Below are 27,049 nucleotides of genomic sequence, written 5' to 3' on the forward strand. Positions count from 1 at the left end.
GAGCTAAATTTAGTTCAGTGCAGTTTCAAACTTGGTCTAATTCAACTATTTAAATATTCTTTTGAGGTTTCTCAAGTTTAGAGGGACTTGGTTTCTGGTAGAGTTGTTCAGTCTTTCAGATTCTTCCTTTCCTTTGCCTGCTCCTCCCAACATGAAAGCTAGGGCAGGGGTGGAAAGAGTCAATGGTCAGGTGCAGTTGGCATCTGCTGGAATCTGGGTGGCTTGGGACTATCACTGGGAATATCCACTGGCTTCCAGCTATGGCTGGTTGCTGGTGAACTGGTCGACCTCCCGCAGCCTTATTGAGTTATAGGGGAGATACCAGGCTGACATCACTTCATGTCAGCCTTTCTGTGGTCCGATGGCCATTTCTGGGGTTCTTATCTCATCCTCTTTATGGAATCCAGATACCATGACCACCTTGCTCCCACCAGGTTGGGTCCTCAAACAGGCCTTCTGGCTCTCAGTTCAATGTCTAGACCCCTCAGGATCTAAGGGAGGTTCAAATGCAAAACTAATATGCAGGCGGCAGCTTTGTTATTAAAATAACAATGCTTCTATGGTCATGCTACCCTGAACAAGCCTGATCCCGTCTGATCTCAGAACCTAAGCAGTGTTGGGCCTCGGATGGGAGACCACCTAGGAAGACCAGGTACAGTAGACATAAAAAATTTAAAAAATAAGGGACTGTGAGCTGACAAGGTCCTTGCAATCTGTTAGGTCAACCAAGGGTTGCCTAGCCTAAAAAATAAAAAAATAATAAAATAATGCTTCCTCCTGGCTGGTAAAAAGCTTTGGTCCAAGATCCTTGGGTCTCCTTTCCTCCTCTCTAGCTGCCTCTGGCATATCCCCAGGTCCCTCTCATACCAAAAAGGAAAGGGTTAACACCTGGCACAGCCGGTGGCCTCCAAGACTCTGCTCCCTTCTGATGTTAATTTGAACTTCACCACTCCTTTCTCAGTCTGACTATGCAGGGTCCTTTCTCTTACTCTAAGGCTTCTCTGAACTTCTCCGAAGTCTCAGAGGGCAGTGGACAAGAGCCCCTTTGCTCTAGGCATTCCTCAACTTATCCCACATGCCTGCCTCTTTCTGGGCTCATATCAGGGAGAAGGTAGGCCAGCACTGAGGGTCTCTCCAGCTCCCTTCTCCAAGCTCAAGTCTACGATAGAGACTAGACAGCTAAATACTTTCTTTCCTAACCTTCTTTATATCAGGGGTAGCTATGTGACACAGTCTGGCCCATGAGAAGTAAACAGAAGTCCACTGAGTGGGGTTCCGGGGAAAGTTTTTGCTTTCCTGATAAAAGTGAGAAAGTTAGCCCATGCCAACCCTCTCTCTCCTTCCTGCTTTAAACAATGACATGAGGCCTAAAGTTTTGGTAGCCACATATGACCCAAAAGGATCCCAGAAAGGCTTACCCTGACATGGTTGCTGTCTACCTCCAGATTTCTTTTTATGTGAGAAAAATAAGTTCCTGCAAATTGAGTTACCTTTTTTTCTTTTTTCAGCCAAATGCAATCCTGATATAGGGCAATTAGAATGTGTGTCCGTCTACCTACCTCACCGATTCTGTCCATGGTTTTCCCCTACCTTGCTGTCCCCACAGTTCCTTGAGCCTGGAAGAGGCAGAGTTCTCCTCTATCACCTCTCCCTGCTTAAATGAAAACTTTGCTTTCATAAAATCCTCACTTTCCACCTGGGCAGGCTCTTAAAATGCTACAATAGGAGATAAAGGAACATAGAAAAATCCTTTCACTCTTAAAAAGGTCTGCCTTTCAAGCCCAATGCACCATCTCATTCTGAATGCCAGAAGTGTGTTTTTAATGCTATTATTATTCATTCTTATTATAATTAACTCACTCTTATTAATTCTTGTTATTATTACTATTAACTCTTATTAGTAACTCCACCTTTCTTTTTGCATTCCTTCTATAAAGTCCTAATCTCCTGATATTATAATCATCCCCATTTTATGGATGAAGAGACTGGGAGGTTGACAGAAATCGAGTAATTTTTCCAGAGCTGGACAGAGCAAAAGTGATACAGGCAGGACCAGAACTATTTACAATGATCATTAATGCCCACTGTCCTCGGGGACCTCACTCCCTCCACCAACTATCCCTCCATCTCTCACACACCTTGGACCTCTCCCTCCCCTCTCCCTGGCCCCAGGGGAGGAGGGGTGGAAGGGCAGTGAGCAAACAGCAAGAGGAGATAATTGGCAAGCATGTATTTTATTGGAGAACAAAGGTGCCAGCCCCAGAGCCAGCTACACATATTCTGGCTCGGGGGCCGCCGGAGGCTTGAGTCCATAGGGAAGGCAGCACAGTGAGCCATCTGGGCATAGGTGCATATAGGTTTCTTGCCTTGTGCAGTAAGTCCGACAGGCCCCTTGGCCCTTCCAGCACCGTTTGAATTCACTTCTCCCTAAGCAGAGGAAAACCACAGGTCACAGAACAGCCCAGGGTCACAGACTAGACCACTGTTCACAAGTTTGACCACAAATCAAAGATTAGGCCATAGGACCCAGGTTAGATCCCAAGTCATCAGCTAGCTCTCTGGTCATTTGTTAGATGACTGGTCATATAGCAGCCCACAGGCTATAAATTAAGCCCCAGGTCAAAGGTTAGATTAGAGGCAACAGGCTAGATCACCAGAGACAACTCATTACAACTTAAACCACAGATCTCAGTCCAGGCTAGTCCACAGGTCACAAGTCAGACCACTGGTTATAAGTTAGAGATTATTTTCGTGTTCAGGTTAACCCGCATCCCAGGTATGCTCTAAGCACTTTTCATAACAAGACTATACGATTATTGTTGTTGTATTACAATCCCTGTTATACAATTAAGGAAACAGGCACAGAAAGATTAACAATTTTCCCCCAGGTCACACAGTCATTAAAAGAGCAGAGCTAGGATTCAAAACCCAGGCATTCTGGCTCCAGAGTCCACTCTTGTAACCATTACACTAACTGCCTCACACACTTATGGACCTGTTTAATGTTAAAGTTTAGTGAAGAAATTTCCAACCAAGAGCCATGGAAGAGGTAAGGCTTTGGGTGAATAGGTCTTATACTCTCTCCAACATTTTTGAACACAGCATGGAAGGGGGCACACCCTTTGTTTATTCCTTCAACACACATGAGGTACTAGGGGTATCACAATGAACAAGATGGCTGTGGTCCATGGCTTGGAGGAGCTTACAGCAGGGAAGACAGTTAAATCGCAAGCAAATCAATAGAATAACTAAAGTTGTGGTAAGTATCCTGATCAGAGTGCTGTGATGGCCAATTAGGGCAGGGGTGGAAGAATGAGGAGAAAGGAGGACCTGTCTGTTATAGCGATATTTCTAGACATATGACCCAACAACTAGGAAGAACTGGGCCTGAAAGGGAGGTAGAGGGGAGAGGTGCCTCTCTCTAAATTAAAAAAAGATTCCACACACACACACACACATACACAGGTGATATTACCTGGAGGCACATGACCCAGAACCAGGAGAGCCACAATGAGCAGAAGTAGCTGTGTCATGGCCACAGGGCTCCTGGAAAGCCACTGGGAGAACACAAGCGGAGAGGAGCCAAGCATACTGCCGGTGGCCCGGGCTTTATTGGGCCGCAGATCAAGGCAGGAGTGTGGGCAGCAGGAGACCTAAGTGGGAGTCTGAGGCCTTGTGGTCCCAAGGATGGAGCTAGATCTCAGTCAGCCATGTGGGAAACTGGTCAACCACACCCTTCGGACATTGCTGAGCTCTGAAGCTGGGGACAGAATTTCCTGAAGCGATGCCTGGGGTCAGAAACAGGATATCTTCCCACTTAAAGAGGATGGGGAAAATCTCAGCTTCAAAGAGACTTGCTTCAATGCCAGCATCTCCCTTTTATCCCTATGATAACTTGGACGAGTCACGTAGCCTCTCTGAGCCCCAGGCTGTCATCTAGGAAATGATGATGACTCCTCCCTTGCAGAGCTAAATACATAGAGGAGTCCCTTCCTGATGCCAAGGAGATGGGACCAGAACTCACGGACCTGTTCAAACAAGCATGTATTTTGGCCTATGCGGAAAATGAGAAGAGTAACAGTACCCACCAAACAGAGAGTAATAGCACCTCAGCTATTCAAAGCACCTCAAAGATGAAACGAAATAATACAGTCGTTCTCAAAGTGTGGTGCCAGACCAGCAAGCAGCAGCAATAAATATTGGGCTTTGTTAAAAATGAAAATACTGAATCAACAGTTCAGGGGTGGGTCCCAGAAAGCTATGGTTTATGACAAGCCCTCCAACTGATTCAACTACAACTCTAAAGTTTGAGAACCACTGAGAGCTTATGTGTACAAAGATTAGAACAGTGTCTGGTCCATAGGCATCTGAGTTGCATCTTCAAAGACGAGTAAGGGAAAGAGTATTCCAGGCAGAAGGAACGAAATGTACCTGAAAGTGGCAGCCATGGCCAGAGCAAGGGATTTGCTGGGAGGAGAATCGAAATGACCCTGCATAGGACAGAAGCCAGAGCACGATGAGCCTTGAATGCCAAGTTCAGGATTTTGTATTGTAGACAACTGTAAGTTTTGTAATAAGGGTGTAACCTGTTTAGATTTCAATTTTAAATAAAGAAACTGAAACCCAAAGAAGGGAGGTGACTTGCTTAAAGTCATACAGCAATCAGGTTGCAGAGCTGGGACTTAAACTAAGTCACCTCACTCCCAGACAACATATGACAGACACTGCACCGCTCACAGCCCATCTTGTAGGTGGACAGGGAAGCTTAGAGAGCCAAGCCATAGAAGGAAGCCAGGCGTGAAGGGGTTCAGCTAGTCTACCAGGCTACTGTGGGAGTTGCTCTGAGCTGGACACCTGGACCCCCTCAGCCATGACAACCCCCACCCACAGGTACAGCCTGGTCTCCATGCGCCCCACATACACACCTGCTTCTGTCCCTCATGACCTTAAAGGAAGCACTCTCCTTGAGAGCCTGGATTCTGGCCCCATGGATGGCAAAACTCACCAATTCCCTACTGCCAACTTCTCTTCTATACCAAAATCACAGTGTCTCTTTCCTCCTACTACATGCCCCAGAAGAAAAAACAAAACAAAACAAAACAAAAAAAGCCATGGACTGTTATAGAAAGAGATAGTAGGCTGAGAGACAGACCTGAGAACCAGGCACAGGTAAGTCTCAGTTTGCTTGTCTTCTTAGTGTTGTGTCAGGATTAAATGAGCTACAAATCCAGGCAAAGTGCTCAGACCATACCAGGCACAGCACAAATGCTCAATAAATATTCATCAAAGAGTGGACAGCCATTCTTCCCAAGCTGTATAACCGGTGCTCAATCTAGAATTTGACGAGTGAATGTATACCAAAATAACATATTCAGAACTTTTCAGTGCAGATTTCCTGGGCTCCCTCCTCTCCTCAAGACACCTCTCAAAACTAACTCTTCCATTCAAAGCAGAGTTTCTCACAGCGGGACCCATGAACTTTGCATCAGGATCACTTGGGCACTTGTTTAAAATGCAGATCCCCGAACCCTCTCCCAGGACTGCTGAATCCGCCTCTCGAGGAGAGTGGGACCTGGGAGCCTGAACATTCAACAAGCTTCCCAGGCGGTTTTTGTGAGGACTAAATTTGATGTGCCCCATTGCTGGAGTGGATAGATGCAGATGCAGAGGAGATCCGGCCCCAGGAATTCCGAGCCCCCGCCCTTCCTCACTCTGACCCGCTCCCGCACCCCAACACCGTCACCCCCACTCTGGACAAAAGACAGCAGGCGCGGCGGGTCAGCTGAGCCCTGCAGTAAAGTCATTCAGCGGCCAAGGCCATGGGGCGGGGACCCCGGGGCTGCCCTGCTGAGGCGGGGCTGGACGGGGCGGGGTCGCGGCTCCTCCCCCTCCTGGGAGGCGGGGCAGGACCCGCTGAAGGGGCTGAGTGCGGAGGCGGTGGTACAGCCTGGAGCACCCGGCAGCTGCGGGCCGGGGACCCTGGATCCCCACCCCACGCCGAGGTAAAGGCCCGCGCAGCCCGCCGCCAACTTAGTCAAGTTGGAGCGGAGTTCGCCAGGCGCCTGCATGGGGAGTGCTGCAACGCAGGCAGGGCTGGGGGGATCTCGAACCCGCATTCCAAGGGTGAGTGTCCTCCACCTGGGGCCCGGCGGGCTGGGGAGGCCGGGATAAGAAACTCGCCCAGATTAGGGTACTCACACCCAAGACCCCGAGCTGGTAAGTCCCGACTCAGACTCCGGGAGTGGCACATGCGCTCCGGGGCCCTGTAGATCCCCTCCCGCCTCTCCCCTACCTTCTCTCCCCTACCCCACTCCACCCCCCCCTACCTTCTCTCCCCTGCCCCACCCACCCCCCACCCCCCTCCCATCAGGACTCTGTCCTGTCACTGCATTCACCAGGCTGCCTCTCTAAGCCCCTGCCCCAACAGCCGCTAGAGCCCGTCGAGTTACTAGCCTCTCTTGAATTTCGTTAATGGTGGGGGCGGCCGGACACGCTGTTCCCATGGCACTGGGCGTGCTCGGTTACTGCGGGAGTCCCCAGACCCTTCTTCCCTGCCGAGTACCAACGCACCCAATCCTGCCACTTCCTCAGCCTTCATAAGATGGGGCAGCGGAAGTGAACCCCCCAGGGGCCCTCAACCCTCCTCCGTACTCCAACCCCCTATCTGTGGAAGGGGTGGACAGGGCAATTCAGGTGCCTTTCAGAACATGGGTCTCGTGTTCTGAATGGGAGGGGCAGGTCTGTGTACACATGTATGCGTGCCTGTGTGAACATCCCACCTCGCTGCTGCCCTTGGCCTGTGTGTCGCGGGGGAGTGGGTCATCCTCAAGGCACAGGAAACGGCCTCTGGGTGCGCATGCATGTGTGTGTTCACAGCTTGTGCATTCACCCCACCCCCAGCCTGACCCAGTCATACTGTGAGCCTGAAGCCAGAAAGCCCCCACCCCAAGGAGCTGAGGCGCCACCTCCTCCTCCTCCTATCTGAACAAGAGGGGACTCTGGAGGAAGCCATTTCAACAGCTCATCAGGACCCTAGAGAAGTGGCTCAAAACAACCATTAGAAAGACGGAAGGACGGAGCCCCCTCTCAAGGATGACGCTAAACACTCAGCAAGAAGCAAAGACTCCCCTGCGACGGCGAGCCAGCACTCCACTGCCCCTGTCCTCCCGCGGTCACCAGCCTGGCCTGCGCACAGCGCCCTCCACTTCCGCACAACCCCAACATCCCCGTCTGGGCCACTCAGCCTCCCTCAACCCTCCCACCCGGCAACCTTCACCTGCCCCCAACGATTGGTCCTCTGAATCCAGCGACTCTGAAGGCTCCTGGGAGGCCCTCTACCGCGTGGTACTGCTTGGAGATCCTGGCGTAGGGAAGACCAGCCTGGCCAGCCTCTTTGCAGGGAAGCAAGAGCGAGACCTCCAGGAACAGCTGGGAGGTAGGGACCCTGTGGGCTGGGCTGGGATGTGGCCAAAGAAGAGAAAGCTCTGTCATCAAGAGGCACAAGGCTGCCAAGAACAGTTGTACAATTCATGCACTGCTCAACTCTAAGGGGCATCATTCACATAGACTATGAAGTGAATATGCCCCCTAGAGTTGTGCAGTGCCTGCACAATGGTCTACGGGAGGGAAATTCCTTGAATAATGAGAAATTCACCAATTTATCATGGATGAAAGATTTAGAATTTAAGTCTCGTGTAAAGAAATGGTGGACTTCCACCCAGCTCAGAAACCCCTAGCTCCCAACTCTCCCCCTGAGTCTTGGACCATCCTAGCTCCATAGACAACCATCCATGGCTACCACGATCCGCGGCAAAGCTAAAATACTGTCCAAAATGGAGATTTCCAGACTCCAAGTTCTGGGCTCTGGGTTCCTTTATTCCCAAGAGATGCAGTGAGCTGAGAGGCTCAGAGGCCCCAGGACGATGAGGGACAGGGACAGGACAGAGGACATGAAGGTGGGTCCCTGCATGATTAGCTGAGAGGACACAGGGTGAGTGGGGACGCAAGTCAGTTAAGAGCAAAGAGAAGGTGGAGACACTCTGACCAGATCCTTTCTCCAGGCTTGACCCCTCTAAGAGTGAGAACCCATGTGAGAGGTATACAAATGTCTCGGTGTGAGAGATAGGAAGGCTGAGGCCCAAACAATATAACGTCACCAGCATGAAGCATGTAAGCCAGGGACACAGCGAGACTGGGAGAATTCCCAGCTCAACTTTAACCCCACTACCCCACATTCATTCAGTCAACCAAACCAGCAAAAGCTTTCTTAGCACCTACTATATGCCAGGTACTGTGCTGACAGCTGGGGAGACATGGGCTCCTCATGGAGCCTCTTGACCTATCAGGAAAGACAGACATCAAAAAAAAGTGGTGAGCTCTTCAAGGAGAAGTGAAGGGGGTGCTGTGACCATAAGGGGGTCTAGGGAGGCCCACACCCTCCCCAGGCCTGCTCCTTCCCCCTGAGATCCAGCTCTTCCCTCGGTTGCAGAAGATGTGTACGAGAGGACCCTCACGGTGGATGGAGAGGACACCACGCTGGTGGTCATGGACACCTGGGAGGCCGAGAAACTGGTATGGCACAGCAAGCAAGATTTGGGGGTAGGGTTTCTGAGCCTAGTACCAGATTCCTATCCCGTCCTATGACACTACAGAATAGGGACAGGACAGGGGCCATTCTCAGCCTCGTTCCCCCCAAAAAAACCCATGGCTTGTGCATTCACCCCACCCCCAGCCTGATCCAGTCTGCCTTTCCAACCAAAGACAGAAGAACCTCATGACCCTCACCCCCTTTTCTCCACTGGTTCCCTCTCCGTAGCCATCCCAAGATGTGCTTCTCCTCCTGCAAGCCTTCCCCTCTTATTAGCACCCTCATCCCACTCCACCCGTCCACATTGTGCAGAGGAAGGAACACTGAATTTAGCATCAAAATGCCTGAGACTGAACCACCCTTTCTTTATCTTACCAGCTGTGTGACTTTGTTCAATTTACTTACCCACTCTGAGCTTCACTTTTCTCCCCTGATAAATGGGTCGATTATTCCTGCCTCACCAGCTGTTTTTTGGTTTTTTTTTTTAAGTTCTTATGCAATTTCACAGAGGTGAGCATAATTTGGAGCATAAAAAAATGCTGAACATGGGTAAAGAATTGTAAATTATGATAATTCTTATTAATCATAATTTGGTAGCTAGTAAAAAAGGAAACCAAAGGGTGTCCTTCCCTAGCCCCTTCCAGAGCAGGAAGAGAGGAGCAGGCAGGGACACATCCCTATTATATTTTTCTTATTGTGCTTGAGTTTTCTTTTTTCTGGCTATGCAGGTAATACATGTTTCACTATAGAACTTTGAAGAATACAACTAAGCAAAGAGAAGGATCTAAAAAGCACCTGAGATCCCATCTTGCTAAGGAGTAGGTCCCTCCCCTAACACTCAGGAAGGCCCTGTAAGGCTTGACAAGAATGGGTGACAGCTCCAGTGACAGGCCCAAAAGCAATGGATGAAAGATATGTGTGGCCAAAGCCTTTAAAAAGAAAATGCAGGTCCAAATGAACATAATAATAATGATGATGATTCTCCTAACAGCAGCTGACATTTATGGAACACTGGACATATATTATGACATTCAGTCAAGACAAAAACTATACAGTGAGTGTTCTTCTGATTCCCGTTCTACTGATGAGGAAATCAAATCTGAAAGTTTAAGTAATATGTCCAAAGTTCTCAGATAGCAAATAGATTCAAACCCAGATCTATAAGACCCCAGAACCTGTAATTTTATGCACTGGGACTGCCACGCCATCCTTGCTGGGAGATCACCTTCTGAACCTCCAGCTGAGGGTCCACTCCTTCATTCATTTGTTCATTAAAAAACACTTGCTGGGTATATACCATGGGCCAGGACACTGGAGACCCAGCAGTGAATAAGGCAGACACATCCCCCTGACTCCATGGAGCTCACAGATTGGTAAGGGAGGGGTACTTTTTGGATGCAGATGAGAATCTATGGGGAAGAATCCAGTGAATTAAGAATCGTGATCAGCGCAGGAGTCCCATTTGGGAGACAGAGGAGAAAGAGTACTGGACTAGAAGGCAGGAACATTCTGTGCCCAGCTGACTGCATGGCCTTGAGAAAGTTTTCTCCTCTGGCCCATGGTTTTCCTACAAGTAAAATAGGGTAACTGAATCAAAGAGGGTCCACACAGTAGCAGCCTTGTTGAAATAAGCTTCCATCCTTCCCATCCTTGGGCTAGATGGTTAGAGGTCAGGGACAGAATCTGACAGAACAGGGTGGGCCTTTGGCTCATCCAGTAGTGCCCCAGCTTGACTGACCATCAGGGTCACATGGAGAGAGTATAAAAAAAATAATGAATGAATGAGTGAGTGAATGAGTGAATGAATGGTGAAGACCCACCTCATGCTACAGATGGGGAAATTGAGACCCAGAGAGAGGAAGGATCCTGTCCATAGTCAAAGCTGAGAACCCACATCTGTCTGACTCAGCTCACAGTTATTCGGCCTGGGGAAGGATCAATATGGCTGTTGAGAACTTAGCCCCTTTGACAATGATATTGACCATGGATCTGATGCTTTCCTACTCATCTATCTTATTTGGTTATCAGAAAACTTCTAGCTCCTTCCCCCCTCACAAACATGCCTCCGCCACATTCAGTATTTCCCACTCCTGACCCACTCTCTTCTCTCCTGCCCAACCTGTTCATCCTTTCAACCCCACTCAGGTCCGCTGTGAAGCCTTCCCACACTCTGCCAGGTGAGTCATTCTGGCCTCCCCCACCTACATGGCTTCTCCAGCCATTTGCATATGGATACTTATCACACTGCATTATAACTCTCCATTTCCATAGCCTCCCTTCCAGACTGTGAGCTTTGGAGGGCAGGAATTGTGTCTCCTTAAACACTTATAAAGTTACCCAGGTGGTCCAGTCTCAGAGTGCTGTCCCTGACAACAGATCACCATCCAAAATGGAATAGCAAAATAACTCCAATTCTTTCCTTGGTCAAACAACTTGCAAGGACTCCACTTCCTAAAATGGCCTGTGCGTCTCATACCCCCTTCCCTCACATTCCAGTTACTCCTTCCTCTCTCTCTCTCTTTCTCTCTGTCTGTCTCTCTGTCTCTGTCTTTCTCTCACTCTCTCTCCCCAAAACTGTCCTGAAAAATGCCTTCACTTGAAGTCAGCCTCCATCTTCACTTCTCTCCCTCTCATTTTTTTCTTTTGAGAAGACTGCAGGAGGCCAAAAAGACTGTCTGGCCTGACTGAACCCTCCTCAGAAACCAGACAAGAGGTAAACAGGTAAAGCCAGAACAGCTAAACAGCATACCTTCTTAGCAGGAAGAACCAAATAATTTTGTTTTGTCTCCAGTGCCCAGCCTACAGAAGGTACCAATGAATGGGAGAATGTATTGAGATGGTGTCATTAGCCCAATTTTTCAAGCGAAGAAACTGAAGCTTAGAGATCAGTGGTTTTCCTAAGGTGAACAGGGAATTATGGCAGAATTTGTCCCCCAAGCCTATCCTAAGTATAAACCTCAGCCCATCCCACCCATTAGACCATCGCAGCCCCTTTCTCAGCCAGGGTCTCTGTGTCCTCTGAAGATGGGCCTGGGGTCCCTCCCCTACAGGATGAAAGCTGGAGCCAGGAGTCATGCCTGCAGGTGGGCAGTGCCTATGTCATCGTGTACTCCATCGCAGACAGAGGCAGCTTCGAGAGTGCCTCTGAGCTCCGCATTCAGCTGCGGCGCACACATCAGGCGGACCACGTGCCCATCATCCTGGTAGGCAACAAGGCAGACCTGGCACGCTGCCGAGAAGTCTCCGTGGAAGGTGAGATCTCCACTCCACCCTCCTCCACATTCTTCTCAGCCTGTCACTGCTCCTCCTCCAAAGCTCTTCATCTCAGTGACTGTCTGCCTCCCTCACCCCCACCCCCGCCATCCTGCGTCTACTTGCCTAATCTTGAAAGCTAAGAACCATTCCTGCCTCCTCTCTCCCTTCCCCCAGAGCCAGTTCCCCAAATTCTTTCAGATCCACACTCCCTTAACCCCACATTCCTTCCCCCATTCCACCCACAGCCTCTACCCCATCCAGCCATCTCCACTTTAGCCTGGGCCAGCCCCCATACTTCTCTATCCCCAGTCAGTTCTCCTCACCAGCTGCCAGTTTCCCAGAACCAGATCTGGCCTTGTCATTTCTTTGCTTAAAAATTCCCCTTTGGCTCCTCCATGCCCTTAATCAGAGATACTTTATCCACCAGGCATGTTAGGCCTAGTCCTACAGGCTTTTCAAGGGCTTACATCTGAGACCTGAAAAAGATAATTATTGGCTCCCAAATAGAGAAATTTATACATTCAGATTTCAGAAAACTTTACTTGTCTACATGATATTGTGTCCGCCTGCAAATACAAACCAACACATGTAAAGTTATATATAAATTGTATTTGAAGTGGGATGGTGAATATTTTAATATGTTTGATATATCAGGTGGGACCCGTAAAGATCTTTAAATGGCCCTACTTACAGGGAGCAATCTAAAAATTATGGAATCTGAGACCCAGAGAAGGGAAGCCAATTCCAGAGGATCACCAGCCACTAAGGACTAGAACCCAGGCTCTTGCCTCCCAGCCCAGTGGCATGCTGGAGATGCAAGAGTATATGCTTTATGAGCAGACATTCAAAATTCCAAAACATAACCCCAGGAGATTTTGTTAAAATGCGGGTTCCAAGACCACATCCCAAACTTACTGAATCAGAATCTCTGCGGGCAGGCCCAGGAATCTTCATTTTAACAAGCTCCCCCATATAATTCTGACACAGATTAGACCCCTTCCTTACCTGGCATTCAAGACCCTTCCCTACCTGGTCCCAGCCTCCCTGTCTTCTCAACCTCATTTCTGCCACCAGTATCAGTCACTAGGCTGCAAACTAACTCCTCGAAGCCAGACCTCATTCATCTCTGAGTCTTCTGGCACCAGCACAATATATGGAAAAGGAAAAAAATTGCTTTTGGTTGAGACTGAACACGGCTCTTCCTACCTTTATCTCCTCTTCCCCTCCGCCCGCCTGACCCCGCCCCCTCAGAGGGCCGCGCCTGCGCTGTTGTGTTCGACTGCAAGTTCATCGAGACATCAGCCACGCTGCAGCACAACGTGGCCGAGCTCTTCGAGGGCGTGGTGCGCCAACTGCGCTTGCGCCGCCGGGACAGCGCAGCCCGGGAGTCACCTGCGCCCCGACGGCGGGCGAGCTTCGGCCAGCGCGCTCGTCGCTTCCTGGCACGCCTGACAGCCCGCAGCGCCCGCCGCCGAGCACTCAAGGCCCGCTCCAAGTCCTGCCACAACCTGGCCGTGCTCTGAGACCGCCCGCCCTCCCAGAAGTGGCAAGACCCTGGGGTGCACGCTTAGCTCCTCTGACGCCACGGAGGGGGAAAAGCTTGAAATGCAGCTCGTGGGCCTTGCCTGCCCGCTGCCCCGATTGCCAGAGCATCTCCCGGAGCCACAACTTCAGGGACCCTCCGTCCAGGAAGCGATGGACAGACTATGGGGCCGAAGACCCAGCCGAGCACAAAGTAGGGTTTTTTTTACGCAGGGCGTGTGTTTTTGTAAAAATTTTCTTTATTCTTGGCCTCTGGCCAACCCTCAGAAACCCAGCACAATAAACTAGCCAGAAGGATGTCCCGTCTGAAAGCCCAGACCTCTTCTTTGGGGCTCATCTAGGTGTCACCACCTCCTCCTCTCCTATCTTGGCTGCAGATTGGGTTAGCCTGCTGACCTGTGTTGGGGACAGTCAAAATCATTAGACCAATTCTGTTTTCAGGCCCTTCTTGGAACCACTGGGCATAGCCGCTGCCCGGGGCCTTTGAGGGAGACCCAGCAGAGTACAAACAGCTAGTTCAGTGTGATGACCTCTATTTACTTATTAACCCATTTTCTTAGATGATAGATTCATAAAATATTACCTGGAAGGAATCTTAGCACTCATCTTGGCATTAAAATAATTGATGTTTGTTGAGAGCTGACTGTACTAAACTGATGCAACTATTAATCTCATAACCCCTGTGTACTAATTAGGAAACTGAGGCTCAGGACAGTGAAGGCTCGTGCTCTAGGGCATACAGCTGCTATAAGTGAAGTTGCCAGGATTCCAATCCAGGCTTATTAAACTATAGTCTGTATCCAACTTACCCACAGCCCTCTTGGAGAATGTGACAAAAAGCTGTGGAGTCCCCAGAAATGAGCTTTCAAACACGATTTTGCATACAATTTAAAGGGGGTGGGTGTGACTCCATGAAACCCAATTTATCCTAGGATGAACCCCCAATTTAGTCCAACTCATTCATCTTTCCGAATGTGGAAACTGAAGCCCAGAGAAGGGAAGTGAGCATCCCAGGGTCGCCCAGCCAGTGAGGATAAGGACTGGACCCCAGGGCCCAGACTCCTCCTATGTCTGTGCTGGAAGTCATAGGTAGAGGCATCCAGCCTGGCTGGGCCTGGGGTTGGACCTCAGGGGTCAGGTCAGGAGTTTCCAGCGAAGGGGAAGGAGTGTCGCTAATTCGAGAGGAGAACAAGATGCAAATAGTTTAGACCATCATGTCCCTGATGGCTGACACCACTGCCTCCAAACAGCTGCCTGCCCAGATGCCTCAGCCCCCCACGTGGGCCCTGTCCCTGCTACCAGGAACACGGTGCCAAGGAAGAGTGAAGCACTCCAGCTGCGACACCCCGCCTTCCCAGTCTTGCCAGCCGGGCACTGAAGGCACTTATCTCCCCATCCTAACTCTGGCCTGGGGAAGGGAAGAGGAGGAGGGTCTTCCCCCACCCCACGCTGTCCTGGCCCTGTGGTCATGGGGGAAGGGCTATAGTTATGGAAAGTTGGCAGAGGCAGCCGGCAGCAGCCGGGAGAGTGGAAAAAATGATATCAAACCCGGAAAAATGCAGGCCGGATGGAGGGCCTGAGTTGGAGGCCCTGGGAGGTGAAAGGGAGGGAGGGAGGGAGCCCCACAGGCTGAGAAAGGAAGAAAGGCCAGGGAGACAGCACAGGAGCTGGTTCTGAGAAAACTGAGGACTATCATGTCATTTCTTTATTCACACACAAATAATTGTCAAGGGCCTACTAAGTGCAGGGCACAGTGCCAGGCTCCGGGGAGACAGTGGTGAACAGAATGAGTAGGCCGCTGTCCCCCGGAGTTCACAGTCTGGGAGGAAAGCAGACTAGAAAACAAGTGAATAAAATAATTACAAATTGATAAGGGGCTAACAATCAGGGTATTATGGAAAGCCCTGAAGACAATCCAATCCAAGCCCCTCAATTTGCAGATGAGGAAACTGAGGGCCAAAGAGGGAGAGGACTTACCCAGAGGCTCCTCAGAATGTGAAAGAAATCGTTGAGACCATGATTGGGGGGTGGAAGGGGAGGGACAAAAGAAATAGTGCAGACCAGGCTAGCGGGTAAGAGTATGCAGCCGGCGCAGCAGGATAGCACCATGGTTGGTCATGGGCCCCGAACCAGGGCAGGTGTGATCAAACAGGGCTCCCCTCCACCTCTGTGTGCCTTAGCTTCTCCATCTGTAAAACAGAATTCAGGACAGTTCCCTCCCTCAGAGTTGATGTGAGGATTAAATGACTTATGATGTGAAGTACTTATAACAGTTCCTGCGTCTAGGAATATTCAATAAATATTGGTTCCTGCTGTCATATCATAAGACCTTGGGGATATTCTGAAACTGTGAAGACTTGCTTGGAAGTCTTTGCCTTGTTATGGCACTGGAGGACTTGAAAATCTTTTCAGTTTCCCCGTCTGTAAAATAAAGGGATTGAATCCGAACTTGTATCATACATTTATGTACTCACGTTTACTGTCTACATCCCCTACGGGAACGAAAGCTCCATGAGGGCAGGACCCAAAATGCTGCTCTCTCCCCAGCACCTACAGCAGTGCCTGGCTCGTGATAGGTGATTGGTAAGTATTTGTTGAATAGATTAATTAACAGATCTGTAAAATGGCCTTTCCAATCCTGACCTCTCTCTGATTCTAGGAGTCTGTGAATAAGGCATGGCTGGGAAAGCATGTGAGAAAACCACAATATTTCTCCCGGGGACACAGCCAATTATAGTTTAGAAAGTTCTTTTTCATCCATAAAAACAAACCAAAAAAAAAAAAAAAGCCAACTTTATTTTAGCTCTTTCTGTGTGCTAGGCCCCACGCTACATGGTTGCTATACATTTTCTCATCACTACCACGATCATCTACTTACTAGGCACCATTTAACAGATGAACACACTGAGGCTAATAGAATGCAAGAAATTTTTCTAAGACCACACAGCAAGAAAGGGTAGTCAGGTTCACTCTCAGATCAGGCAGGAACTGCTATCTTCATTGTATAGTCAGGGAAACTGAGACCCAGAGAAAGGAGATGAATTGCCCAAGATAATATAATAAAAACGGCAGTTACATCACTCTTACTATGTATCAGACTCTGCGCTAAATGATTTTCATATATTAAACCCTCAAAACTGGTGATATTACTACCATGACAGTTTTCAGATGGAGAAACTAGAGCAGAGAAAGAAAGCTCTAATACCCTTCCTGTTCACACAGTTTGCAAATAGCAGAGCCAAGATTTGAACCATGGAAATCTAGTCCCGTGGTGTTAAGCGCTCATCCCTATTGCACCGTCTGTCAGTAGAGCAAGTCTGGACAGGCTGGAATTAAAAGTGGGGTGCCCAGCACCCTGCCTCCTGGGCTGAGACAGAGTGAACAAAAGCACATTGAAAGTATCCTCAGCCGCCAGCTGGGACTTTCCACCTTGAAGGGAGGGTAGTGTTATGGAAAAAATGATAAAGCTGTGGAAAGATGAATGTTTTCCCAGGGGCCCCAAGTCTCCTCGAGTCCCCCCCACCTTCTTTGCTGTGGGGGAGTGCCACAAACTGTGCCGGCCTGATCCTGATGAGATGAAGGCCACCTGGATCCCGACACACCCCAGCCTGGGCTGCTCGAATACTGAGGATCACTGGCCTTGATGGAAAGTTCCAGTTTCTCAGCCAGGAACATGAAGCTTCCACCCAGGGATCCCCAAGGAATCAGGTTCGGGCTGGGACTCCCTGTCTCATGGGGCTGCTCAATCCTTCATTCAGCAAACTTTGAGAAGGGTGTGGGCTCTGAAGGAAGGCAAGGAGGGGAGAAAAGGTCTAGCTGGCTATTTATAAAGATTAAGAATCTCTCACCTCTGCCATGACTGTGTGACCTTAGGCAAATCAAAATATACAGAGTGAAGGGATTAGGGTAGAGTTCTCTATGTGATGGTCTCTGTCTCCAAAATATTTCAATATTCTAGTTCAACAGCTTGAAAAAATATACAAGTTCAGTTTCAATTTCAGCAGTGTTCCCTCTGTCCAGTTCAGGGTTCAGTTAAAAATAATACTAATGATAGGATGGGAGCTCTGGGTTCAGCAGTGTGCACAGTTTTCCCCAGTTCCATTTGGTTCAAGTTCAAGGCTAGACGAGATCGCTGTTTCGGTTACTATGCTGCATAACAAACCACTCAAAGCTTAGTGACATAAAAACAATCATTTTATTATACTCACAGGTTTTGTGAGTCAGGAGTTCGGGCAGGGAAAAGTGGGTACAGCTTCTCTCTGAAGGCTCAGCTGGGAAACTCAGGGACAGGAGTGAGTGGAATCATCTCACATGTCTGGTGTCCTCATTCACATGTCTGGAGGTTGACACTGGCAGTAAGCTGGAATGTTACCTACACATGGCCCCTCCAGGTGGCCTGGCATATTTGTTTGCCATGACTCTTATAACAAATTACCACAAATATAGTGGCTTAAAACAACACAGATTTAGTATCTTATAGTTCTGTAGACTAGAAGTCCAACCAGATCTTACTGAGCGAAAATCAAGGTGTCAGCAGGAGCACAGCCCCGCTGACACCTTGATTTTCGCCCAGTAAGATCCAATTGGAGGCTCTAAGGGAGATTCTGTTTCCTTGACTTTTCCAGCTTCTAGAGGCTAACCGCTTTCCCTGGCTCATGATCCCTTCCTCCATCTTCAAGGCCAAAAACATTAGGCCAAGTCCATCTCATGCTGCCATCTCTCTCGTTCTCCCTCTTCTGCTTCCTTCTTCCACCTTGTGATTACAGAGCTCACCTAGATAACTCAAGATAACCTCCCTATTTTAAAGTCAGTGTATTAGCAACCTTAATTCCATTTGCTACCTTAATCTACGTAACGTAACATATTCACAGGTTCCAGGGATTAGGTCATGGCCTTTTGGGGGGCTGTTATTCTGCCCATCATAGCAGGATAGAGTAGAGGATGGAGGAAGACGGTGGGTTGGTCCTCACTCTCCCCACCACGTGCGCGCGCGCGCGCACACACACACACACACACACACACACACAATCTTGTTCTAATGAATAAGTCGACAAGGCCCTAATTTAAAGGGGTTCCTTCTTAGTGGGATGCTGTCCCCAGAGTCTGACCTTGCCTCCCTTCCTCAAGTACATGCTTTTCTCCAGGAGCACCAGCTTCTTCAAACCACTGGGCAAATTCCACCTTCCAGAAAACCCTACAGATATAGATCTTGCCTCAGAGTTATCTCCCTTCCCCAGCAATACATCTTCAATAGTCTGAGGTATTGGAGCTGGATTAAGACCCCAGGTGCCCTAGCAGGGTACTCAAGGGTGCTCTTAGCACTTCTAGTCTTACAAAACGGTCCAGAGAGGGACACTCCACATCCAGTTCTCTTCAAGGTCTGCCCACCTGTGTGAATGAGGTTAGATGTCTTTTCACATGGCCAATTGTCTAGGAAACAATCGTTAAATCGTACACACAGAGGCACACATGCATCAATTCTGAAAATCAAACCAGGAGTCAGTAACTCAGATGATCACAGAGTCAGACAAGTGATATAGATCAGCGAAGGACATTAGGGAGCACCAAGGTCAGTGGCAAACCGGAAATGCCTGTCCTGCCCTTTAAGGAGTGACAGAACTAATAGTAGTAATAGGATATGAATTCAGTGTTGCAGGTATTTTGGTTTTTCTAAAAAAACCAGCAGGCCAGATATTTATGTGAAGTGTCCCAATTCTTAAGTCATTATTGCTAATTCCATGCCCACTAGCCAAACTCTGACCAGAGGCTAAGAGTTTGTAACCTTTGGTCTAAACCCAGATAGTGATAGAGAAACATATTCTCAGTCACCCCCCAGTCTGCAAGGTCACCCCTCATACCATGAAGTTAGTATTTCATTATAAAGAACACGTGTTCCTTTTGTTCAACTCCTCCTGGCCCCCTTTCCAAGAGTGCCTCTTCAGGCCTATTGGGATACGAAGGTGCTCCATGCCAAGGAGCATATTTTTTAAACTCAACTTTGAATTATGAAAATAATACATTTTAATTATAAGAATAGTAAATCAACAAAAATATATGGTAAAAAGTAAAAGTGCATTTATCTGTTAAGCTGCCCTCAGCTTAACAGATAGAAATCCTTATAAGGATATTTTCTAACATGATGTCCCAAAGTAGGCAATGTTAAGGTTGATTCATCAGCCTTAAAATGCCAGGACAGTAGGTCTGCAACTACGTAATTCTCTAGGCATTTCCCTCATGGTTGCAATATAGCTGTAACAACTCCAAGCATCACATCTTCACACTAGTGTCCCAAGCAAGAATAGAAGGGGTAAGGTCAGAAAGAGGTTTTCTTTTTTATCAAGGAGGAAATTGTTCTCCCAGCAGTTTCGCTTCATATCTCACTGGCCCAGCTGAGTCTCGTGGCCACCTTTAGCTGCAAGGAAGGCTGAGAAAGCAACTATCTGTCAAAAAGGAATGAGATTGCCCCACCTGGTTTGGGCCAGTCATGACTCATTCTTCGTTGCCTTAACAAGATGGCTTTGTGAGCAACGGAGAAGTGGGTAAGGGTTGTTAGAACTTCTTTTATTCCCCTCCCAGTCCCACTCCTCTCCCCAGAGTTACCCACCATTAACAGTTTGGGGTGTATCCTTCCAGATTGTTTTGTCTACTTACATATACACTATAGCAGACATTTGGCCATTTTTCTTTTCTTCTATACTGTCGGAGACACAATTTTGTTTTTGTTCTCTTTTTCATAGGATCAAGAATAAATCTTGATTGCTCTAAGCCAGAGATTGATTTAAAGATGGACCTGCAACTTAGCTATGGTCAATGAGGTTTAAGAGAAGTTGGCTGGAGGATTCTAGAAAGAGTTTCTTATCTCTTACAAGAGTGCTGAGAAACAAACAAGCAAATAAACAAACAAAAAGAGCTGCATCAGGAAGGAGCCGTCCCTTTTCTTCTACTGGTCATTGAAATATAGGAATGTGATGCCTGGAACTGTAATTGTAATGGGATCTAGTCAGAGGATGGCAAAGTGGAAAGGTGGGAATAACCTACATCATTGATGATGAAATCAAACCACTGAATGAACCACCCCTGAAGCTACCCCACCCCTGGACTTATTGTTATGTAAGATAATATGTCTTCCACACTGAAGCAAATTATCTTGGGGATTTCTGTATCAAAGTCAGAATCATCCATCTCATACACATATATAGGTTTGTTTGCTTCCCCCCACACACACACACACATAAATAGGATCATAGTTTTACGGATTGGGACTGAGTTTAGTTGCAAAAGATGAAACTCAAAAATAGCAGTGATAGAACCAAGACAAAAGTATATTTCTCTCATGTAAAAGAAGTTCAGAAACAGGCAGTTCAAGGCTGGCATGTCATTCCACAGTGCAAGGACCCTGGCTGCTTCTGTCTTGTAGGTCTATCATCTTCAATCCAACATGCCGCTCAAGCCATCATATCTACATTCCAGCCAGCAGGAAGTGGTAAGGAGCCCAAAAAAGGCACAACCTCTCAGAAGATGCTCACACTGTTTATATCTCGTTGGCTAAAACTTTGTCACGTCATCATGCTTCATTGCTAAAGCTTAATCACATCACCATGCTTTATCAAAAAAGAGTTTAGGATCCTTTATTCTGAATAGCCATGTGCCAGCTCAAAATCAGAGATTCTATGTTTAAGGAAAGATAGAATGGATATTGAAAGGCAATGAGCGACTTCTGCCACAATATTGTGCATATTAATATAATTTGGTTTTGTTTTTGTTTTTACTCAATTTATCCTGGCTTTCTATTCAATTTTTAGGCCAATACCCTAAAAATTTACCTTGTCATTTTGAGATTCATTTTGTTCTTCTTTTTCTAGAAACTTAGATCATTTATTTTAGAACTTCTTTTCCAAGATAAGCATTTAAAGCTATATCAGAAAAAAGCTATATAATTTATATAAAGCTATAAATATTCCTGCAAGCACTGTTCTAGATGCATCCTACAAATTTTGGTTGTTTTTTTCATCATCATTCAGTTTAAAACATTTTCTAATTTCCCCTGTGATTTCTTCTTCCCATGGTTTACTCAGAAGTATATTGTTTAATTTCCAAATATTTGGGGAGGTTCTATGTCTTTTTTTTTTTCTAATTTAATTTAACTGCAAATTTGAGACTTGTTTTATAGTTCAATATATGGTGTTTCATGATCCATGTTCTATGCATTTGAAAATAGTATGCATTCTGCCATTTTTGGGTATAGTGTTCTAAGAACATCAATTAAGAGGTGATCGATAATGGTGTTCAACTCTTCAATATACTTAATGACTTTATGCATATTTTTTTATCAGTCGCTGAGAAAGGAGTGTTAAAATCTTCGATTATAATTGTGATGGGTCTATTTCTCCTTTCAGTCTGTCCATTTTTTCTTTATTTGTTCTTTTTCATTGCTACAAAATGTTCCACAGTATGGATGGACATATTTCACCCACTGAAGGACAGTTAGGTTACTGTAAATGGTTTGCCCTTGCAAACAGTGTAGCACTGAATATTCTTGCACATATAGGAGAAATTATCAAATTCAAATTTAATAGGTCAAAGGGCATGCACATTTTACATTTTGACAGACACTGCCAAACTGCCCTCCAAAAGGACTGTTTGTGTTTTATATTCACACCAACAGAGCCCAGTTCCCCACACCATGACCCACATTAGATATTATTAGTTGCAATATCATAATTTATAAGAAATCTACATATCTGGTCATTCAGATGACCAAAATATATTTCTCAGATATATTTGGTTCCTGGCTCACAGTTCGCTTGAAATTTTCTGAGGGATAAGAGTGGTGGGAGCATCTTAATATTTGATCTTGTCCTCAGTTCCTGAAATCTCTTCAGAGCCATAAAGGTGAAATGGGTGTCTTGATATTCATTACAAGCCACTTTACATCACAACCGGGTTTATGTTAAGGTGATCTTTGGAAAGCACCAAAGAATGAGGACTGGCTGCCAGGGGAACCAACTGTGAATAGAAGGGTGGAATTTTTAGTCCCACTCCCTGATTTCTGGGGAAGTCGGAGTGGGGGGAGGGGGGATAGAGGTTGAATCAATCACTCATGGCCAATGAATTAATCATACCTATCTAATGAAGCCTCCATAAAAACCCAAAAGCTGGGGTTCAGAGAGCTTCCAGGCTGGGGAAGCAGAGCACTTCCACCAGCCACTGCACAGGGTCCCAAGCTCCACAAAGACAAAGGTCTTTTGTTTGAGACCTAACCCTAGGCATCTCTTCATCTGGCTGTTGATTTTTTTCTTTAATATCTTTTGTAATAAATCCACAACTGAGTTCTGTGAGCTGTTCTAGCAAATTAATCGAACGCAAGGAGAGGGTCATGAAAACCACTAATTTATAGCGAGTTGGCCATAAGCACAGGTAACAACCTGGACTTGTGATTGAAATCCTGAGTTGGAGGGGTCCCTGCAATTTACAGGTAACAACCCGTGACTGGCTCGCCTCTGAAGTAGAGGGCTGTCTTGTGGGACTAAGCCCTTTACCTGTGGAATCTGATGCTAACTCCAGGCAGATAGTCTGAGAATTGCTTGTTGGTTCAGGGACACACACACACACACACACACCACAGGAATTGGGTTCAGAACCCAAAAGACTGGTCTTTTCTCATCTGATACTCTCTTGGGGACAGGATGAGGGAAGGCTGGGAAAGAAAATGTCTCGTTGCTTACTTTGCATTTCCCTAATTATAACAAAGTTGAGCAATATTCTTCTCAATGACCGTGCCCCTTAGTTGCCCAAAACCCCTGAAATTACAATCTCTAAGGGCTGGATTAAATTCTTATCCTAGGCTATTCCACTCTTCATTATCTGCCTGAAGCAGAAGGATATTCTTTATTCCAGTTACCAGAGCCTTGGTTAGGAAGAGGAGATCAAGAAACAGCCAGACCTGAGTTTGAATCCCTCTGGCTCAGCCATTTTACAGCTGTGTGGCCCAGGGCAAGTTACTTAACTTCTCTGAATCCTTGGACCCTCATCTTTACAAAGGGAATGATGAGCACTTTGCACAGGTGTTATATGGATTAGAAATCAGGTATGTAAAACAACTAGCACAGCATTCGGCACCTAGTAGGTACTAATCACAAATTAATTTTTAAAAATAGGTGTTCATTGAGCACTTACCATGTGCAGAGCACTGAGCTAAACCCTTTTCTCAGATTATTTTGTTAACCTTCACAACAGTAAGGGACAACACCATCTTATAGATGAGAAAAACTGAAGATCTAGGATGTTAAGTATCTAGTCCAAAGTCACACAGTTAGTAACCAGCAGAGCTAATAATTAAATCAAGAATGTCTGGATCCCCAGCCTGCTTCCCAGGGTAGCTAGCTCATTTCACAGATTAAGAAACTGAGGCCCAGGGAGATAAAATCACATATAAAATTAAATGGTAAGTGAGCAGCAACCAGTTGACCAAATATTTCCCCTCCAGGTCTGGGTGACCAGCTGGAGAAGAGACTGGCGGGAGTGGAGGCAGGGACAGCCACCCAGCAGAGGAGTCAAGAGCATGGAAAATGTCTCTTTCAGCCAATTTTCCTGAAGAACCCTGGCTGAGGCTCAGGGCTGAGAATGGAAAGTGTGCAGGGAGGAGGCGGCAGCCCCGTCCATCCGGAGAAGCTGTTTGCAAAGTCCTGCTGGGAGAGGCCAGGAGTGGGGAATGCTGGGTCTGGACGTGGGGGGAGAAGAGCAGATCTGGGAGGCCCAGGGTCTGGCACCTGCCCAGGGCCTAGTCTCCTGGGAGAGGAGGAGCAGGCATCCCCCAAGCTTCCTGCTTCCTCCTTGGGCTCCCCTGCTCTGCCAGCTCCTGTTGTGCCCGGCCCACTTGTCTGGGCAACAGCCATCCTAGAAATGAGAAGCTGGCAAACCTGACTCTCTGGGGACTGTGCACAGCTGACTCAGGGAGGTACAGTGGCCAGGAAGAAAGATTGGTCCTACTCTTGGAGATCTTGACTGAGGCTGGGCTTGAGACCAATCGGTTCTACCAGTGGCCCAATCTCTATGACATCAGTATGGCCCCTCTGCTCAGAAAATCTCCCTTCGCTACATACAGTGAATGTAATTCCACCATTATATATACAAACAAGGCTAGTGTTCAGCCAGTATACAAAGGTAGGGCCATACCAGTCATCAAAATACTTAGATAGATTCCTACTGGTGTCGATAATCCCTGTCCTGAGTGTCATCCAAGTACCCCTCAAGCATAATGGCCACTGTAGACCCTCATCTGGAACCACCCAGACCTCCCTACGTGCAGCCACTACAGGAGTAACACCTACCTTAGCAGGTGTTAGATAGATCAGTGAGTGACAGTCCTAACAGTTGTTAATATTTTCATATCACTCTTGGGAAAAACCCTTTGGCTTAAAACTTTGCCTCTTTTTTAAAGAAAAATTGATAGATATTTAGAGGTGAAAGACCCTTGTGCAACCTCTTTATTTTCCAGATGAGAAAAGTAAGGCCCCAAGAGAAGCAGAGACTTGCCCAAGGTCACACTGCCTCTCAGTATAAGAGAAGGCATTAGAACACAGGTCCTTGACTCCTGACACCTCTCTTGGGTGTCAACTTATCTAGCCCCACAAACACTAAACTTTAGTGGGTGATGGAAGGAGGTAACAAGGAGAAAGCTGCCTCAACACAGAACTGATAGCCAATCATTTGGCTCTTGTACCTGTAATTGTAGTCATGGCAACAGTCTCCTCGGTCATTATCTCCACAGAGATAGCTGTCATAGCAACCACCACCCAGGGCCTCAACTTCTTGACACAAAGAGCCTTAAGATAAACCCAGAAACAAGTCTGTTCCATAGCACTGACTCAGATCAGAGCTCCAAACAGAAGAGACTTATCCAATACCACATAGCAAGTTGGTGGTAAAACCGAGCATCCTGAGTCCCCCGCCCAAGGCTCTCACAGCGGCTCCACTCTTTCCATGGCCGACACCACTACCCTCACCCCACCCCTGCTCTCATTCTTCTGCCTGCATTGGAGCTTCCCACATTTCTCCAGCCCTCAATCAGGATCTCCTTCCCACGGCATCTCACCCTTGGCTGCCTGTCAGCCAGCTCATCCTCCTGGGAATGAGCTGACATGAGCTGAGCGTAGGACTCGTCACTGAGGTTTTCATCATCAGCTAGGGCTCCCTGAAGACCAAAAAGCCTTCAACACCCTTTGCCCCCAAAAAGGAAATGATCTCCAATGGTGGAATTTCAGGCACTATTCACTCAAGATTGAGGAGCTCTTTTGGGCAGTCAGGCCCTGTTCTCTGTGTAATGCCAAACAGAGCTGCTGCCCATTGTAGAAAGGGCTCTGGGCTAGGATGCCAGTAACCTGGATTCTGGCCACACTGAGTCTGATGCACTGTTTTGCTTTCATCGAGTCCTTTCTCCTCTTTGAAACTCAGTATCCTTACCAGAGAGGTGAGGATGAGAACACTGTTCCACGATCGCCTCTTCACCACCACCACCATCATAAGGCTGCAATCTAGTATTGTGACCAGATGCAATCTAGTATTTTAGTATCATTAAACAAGGGATGGCCATGGTTTAAAGAACTGGCCTACCTTCCTGGTATTTCCTTTTGGAAAAATGTAACCTCAGGATGGGAAGGATATGCCCATCCTAGGCTTTTAGGGAAAAGCCTAAGCAGAAGCAGAGGTTGAGAAGAACCTAGGAACCTATGAATAATTAGTGTATGAGGTATAGGATGTAATACTGGAGAGAAGAGAAAGTAGGCTAGAAGCAGAGGTCAAGGTGATTGAAAAAGATCAATCACCAGTCTCATTGCAAGCCTCGAGGACTCGCTGAAGGCTCTGAGATGGTCTCCTGCCTGGGTCTGACTCATTTAATTCCAATACTGTGGGTTACCAGCATGTAGGATGTGGGACAGCTTGGTGGCAAGAGAGCATGGGAACACTAGAAAATCACTCACTCATCCATTCATTCAATGAATATTAATTAACTACAACGCAAGCTGTGTGACCTTGGGCAAATTATTTAGCCTCTCTGTATTTCATGTGTAAAATGAAGACATGACGATGCCTTCCCGTAGATAGGATGGCGTGAAGGTCAAATGAGTTAATGAATACATGTAAATATCAGGCGCAGTACATGGGATTAACTCATCCATAAATGTGCATTATAATTATCATGATGATTATTGAGCATCTGCTATGTGCCTGGCACTCTCTAGACAGCAGATAGATGTACAGTGTGAACACTGGTGAATGCTGTACATCATGCTGCCCTCGAGGGGCTCACAGTCTAATGGGGGAGAATAATTTAAAAAAGAAAACTTCATAAAAACAGAAAAAATAAAAATAATTACAAATTGTTGCATCAGATGTAAGTCTTATCCCTCAAACTCAGGTGTGCAAGAAACATTCATTTCTTTATTTTCTCAAAAACCAAATTAAATTCTGCTCCTTTCCCCCACATTTCTGGACTGGAGGGAAATTCGACCTCTATCCTCACTGGAGGCTCCCTGCCAGGGGACAAGGACGGAAGCCAGCGGCTCTCCCAGGCACTGGACCACGAGAGGCCTTTGACCACAGAGCCCAAGCCCTCTACAGCCCACGAGGTCCAGCAGCCCCTGCTTCCAAGCCAAGCGAGGGCTC

At 47.3% G+C, this 27,049-nt stretch overlaps 2 protein-coding genes across 6 annotated transcripts; one reads left to right on the forward strand and one right to left on the reverse strand.

Annotated features, from left to right (window-relative positions):
• Positions 1-2,242: 2,242 nt before the first annotated feature.
• DEFB124 (defensin beta 124) lies at positions 2,243-3,542 on the reverse strand. Its single transcript, XM_039863680.1, has 2 exons — positions 3,476-3,542; positions 2,243-2,427 (listed from the first exon to the last, which is right to left on the reverse strand). The coding sequence occupies exons 1-2, from the start codon at positions 3,531-3,533 to the stop codon at positions 2,270-2,272; spliced, it is 216 nt and encodes a 71-aa protein (XP_039719614.1). The 5' UTR covers positions 3,534-3,542; the 3' UTR covers positions 2,243-2,269.
• Positions 3,543-5,879: 2,337 nt separating this feature from the next.
• REM1 (RRAD and GEM like GTPase 1) lies at positions 5,880-13,690 on the forward strand. Of its 5 annotated transcripts, none has more exons than XM_039863997.1 (5): positions 5,880-6,123; positions 6,901-7,435; positions 8,483-8,571; positions 11,638-11,839; positions 13,094-13,690. In XM_039863997.1, the coding sequence occupies exons 2-5, from the start codon at positions 7,093-7,095 to the stop codon at positions 13,363-13,365; spliced, it is 906 nt and encodes a 301-aa protein (XP_039719931.1). In that variant the 5' UTR covers positions 5,880-6,123; positions 6,901-7,092; the 3' UTR covers positions 13,366-13,690. The 5 variants fall into 5 exon arrangements, with proteins under 5 accessions (XP_039719931.1, XP_039719936.1, XP_039719933.1 ...); XM_039864002.1 differs by having other exon boundaries at positions 8,492-8,571; XM_039863999.1 differs by having other exon boundaries at positions 5,880-6,002.
• The last annotated feature ends 13,359 nt before the right edge of the window (positions 13,691-27,049 follow it).

The sequence above is a fragment of the Pteropus medius genome, unplaced genomic scaffold (assembly GCF_902729225.1).
Source record: "Pteropus medius unplaced genomic scaffold, Ma_sr-lr_union100, whole genome shotgun sequence".
Lineage (NCBI taxonomy): Eukaryota > Metazoa > Chordata > Mammalia > Chiroptera > Pteropodidae > Pteropus > Pteropus medius.

Bases quoted from the DNA above. Each gene is read 5' to 3' on its own strand.
- REM1 (XM_039863997.1), top strand. From the start codon at position 7,093: ATGACGCTAAACACTCAGCAAGAAGCAAAGACTCCCCTGCGACGGCGA. The intron at 7,436-8,482 runs GTAGGGACCCTG...CTCTTCCCTCGG, and splicing joins CCTCCAGGAACAGCTGGGAG to TTGCAGAAGATGTGTACGAG. The intron at 8,572-11,637 runs GTATGGCACAGC...CCTCCCCTACAG, and splicing joins CCTGGGAGGCCGAGAAACTG to GATGAAAGCTGGAGCCAGGA.
- DEFB124 (XM_039863680.1), bottom strand. From the start codon at position 3,533: ATGACACAGCTACTTCTGCTCATTGTGGCTCTCCTGGTTCTGGGTCAT. The intron at 2,428-3,475 runs GTAATATCACCT...TCCTCTGCTTAG, and splicing joins TCTGGGTCATGTGCCTCCAG to GGAGAAGTGAATTCAAACGG.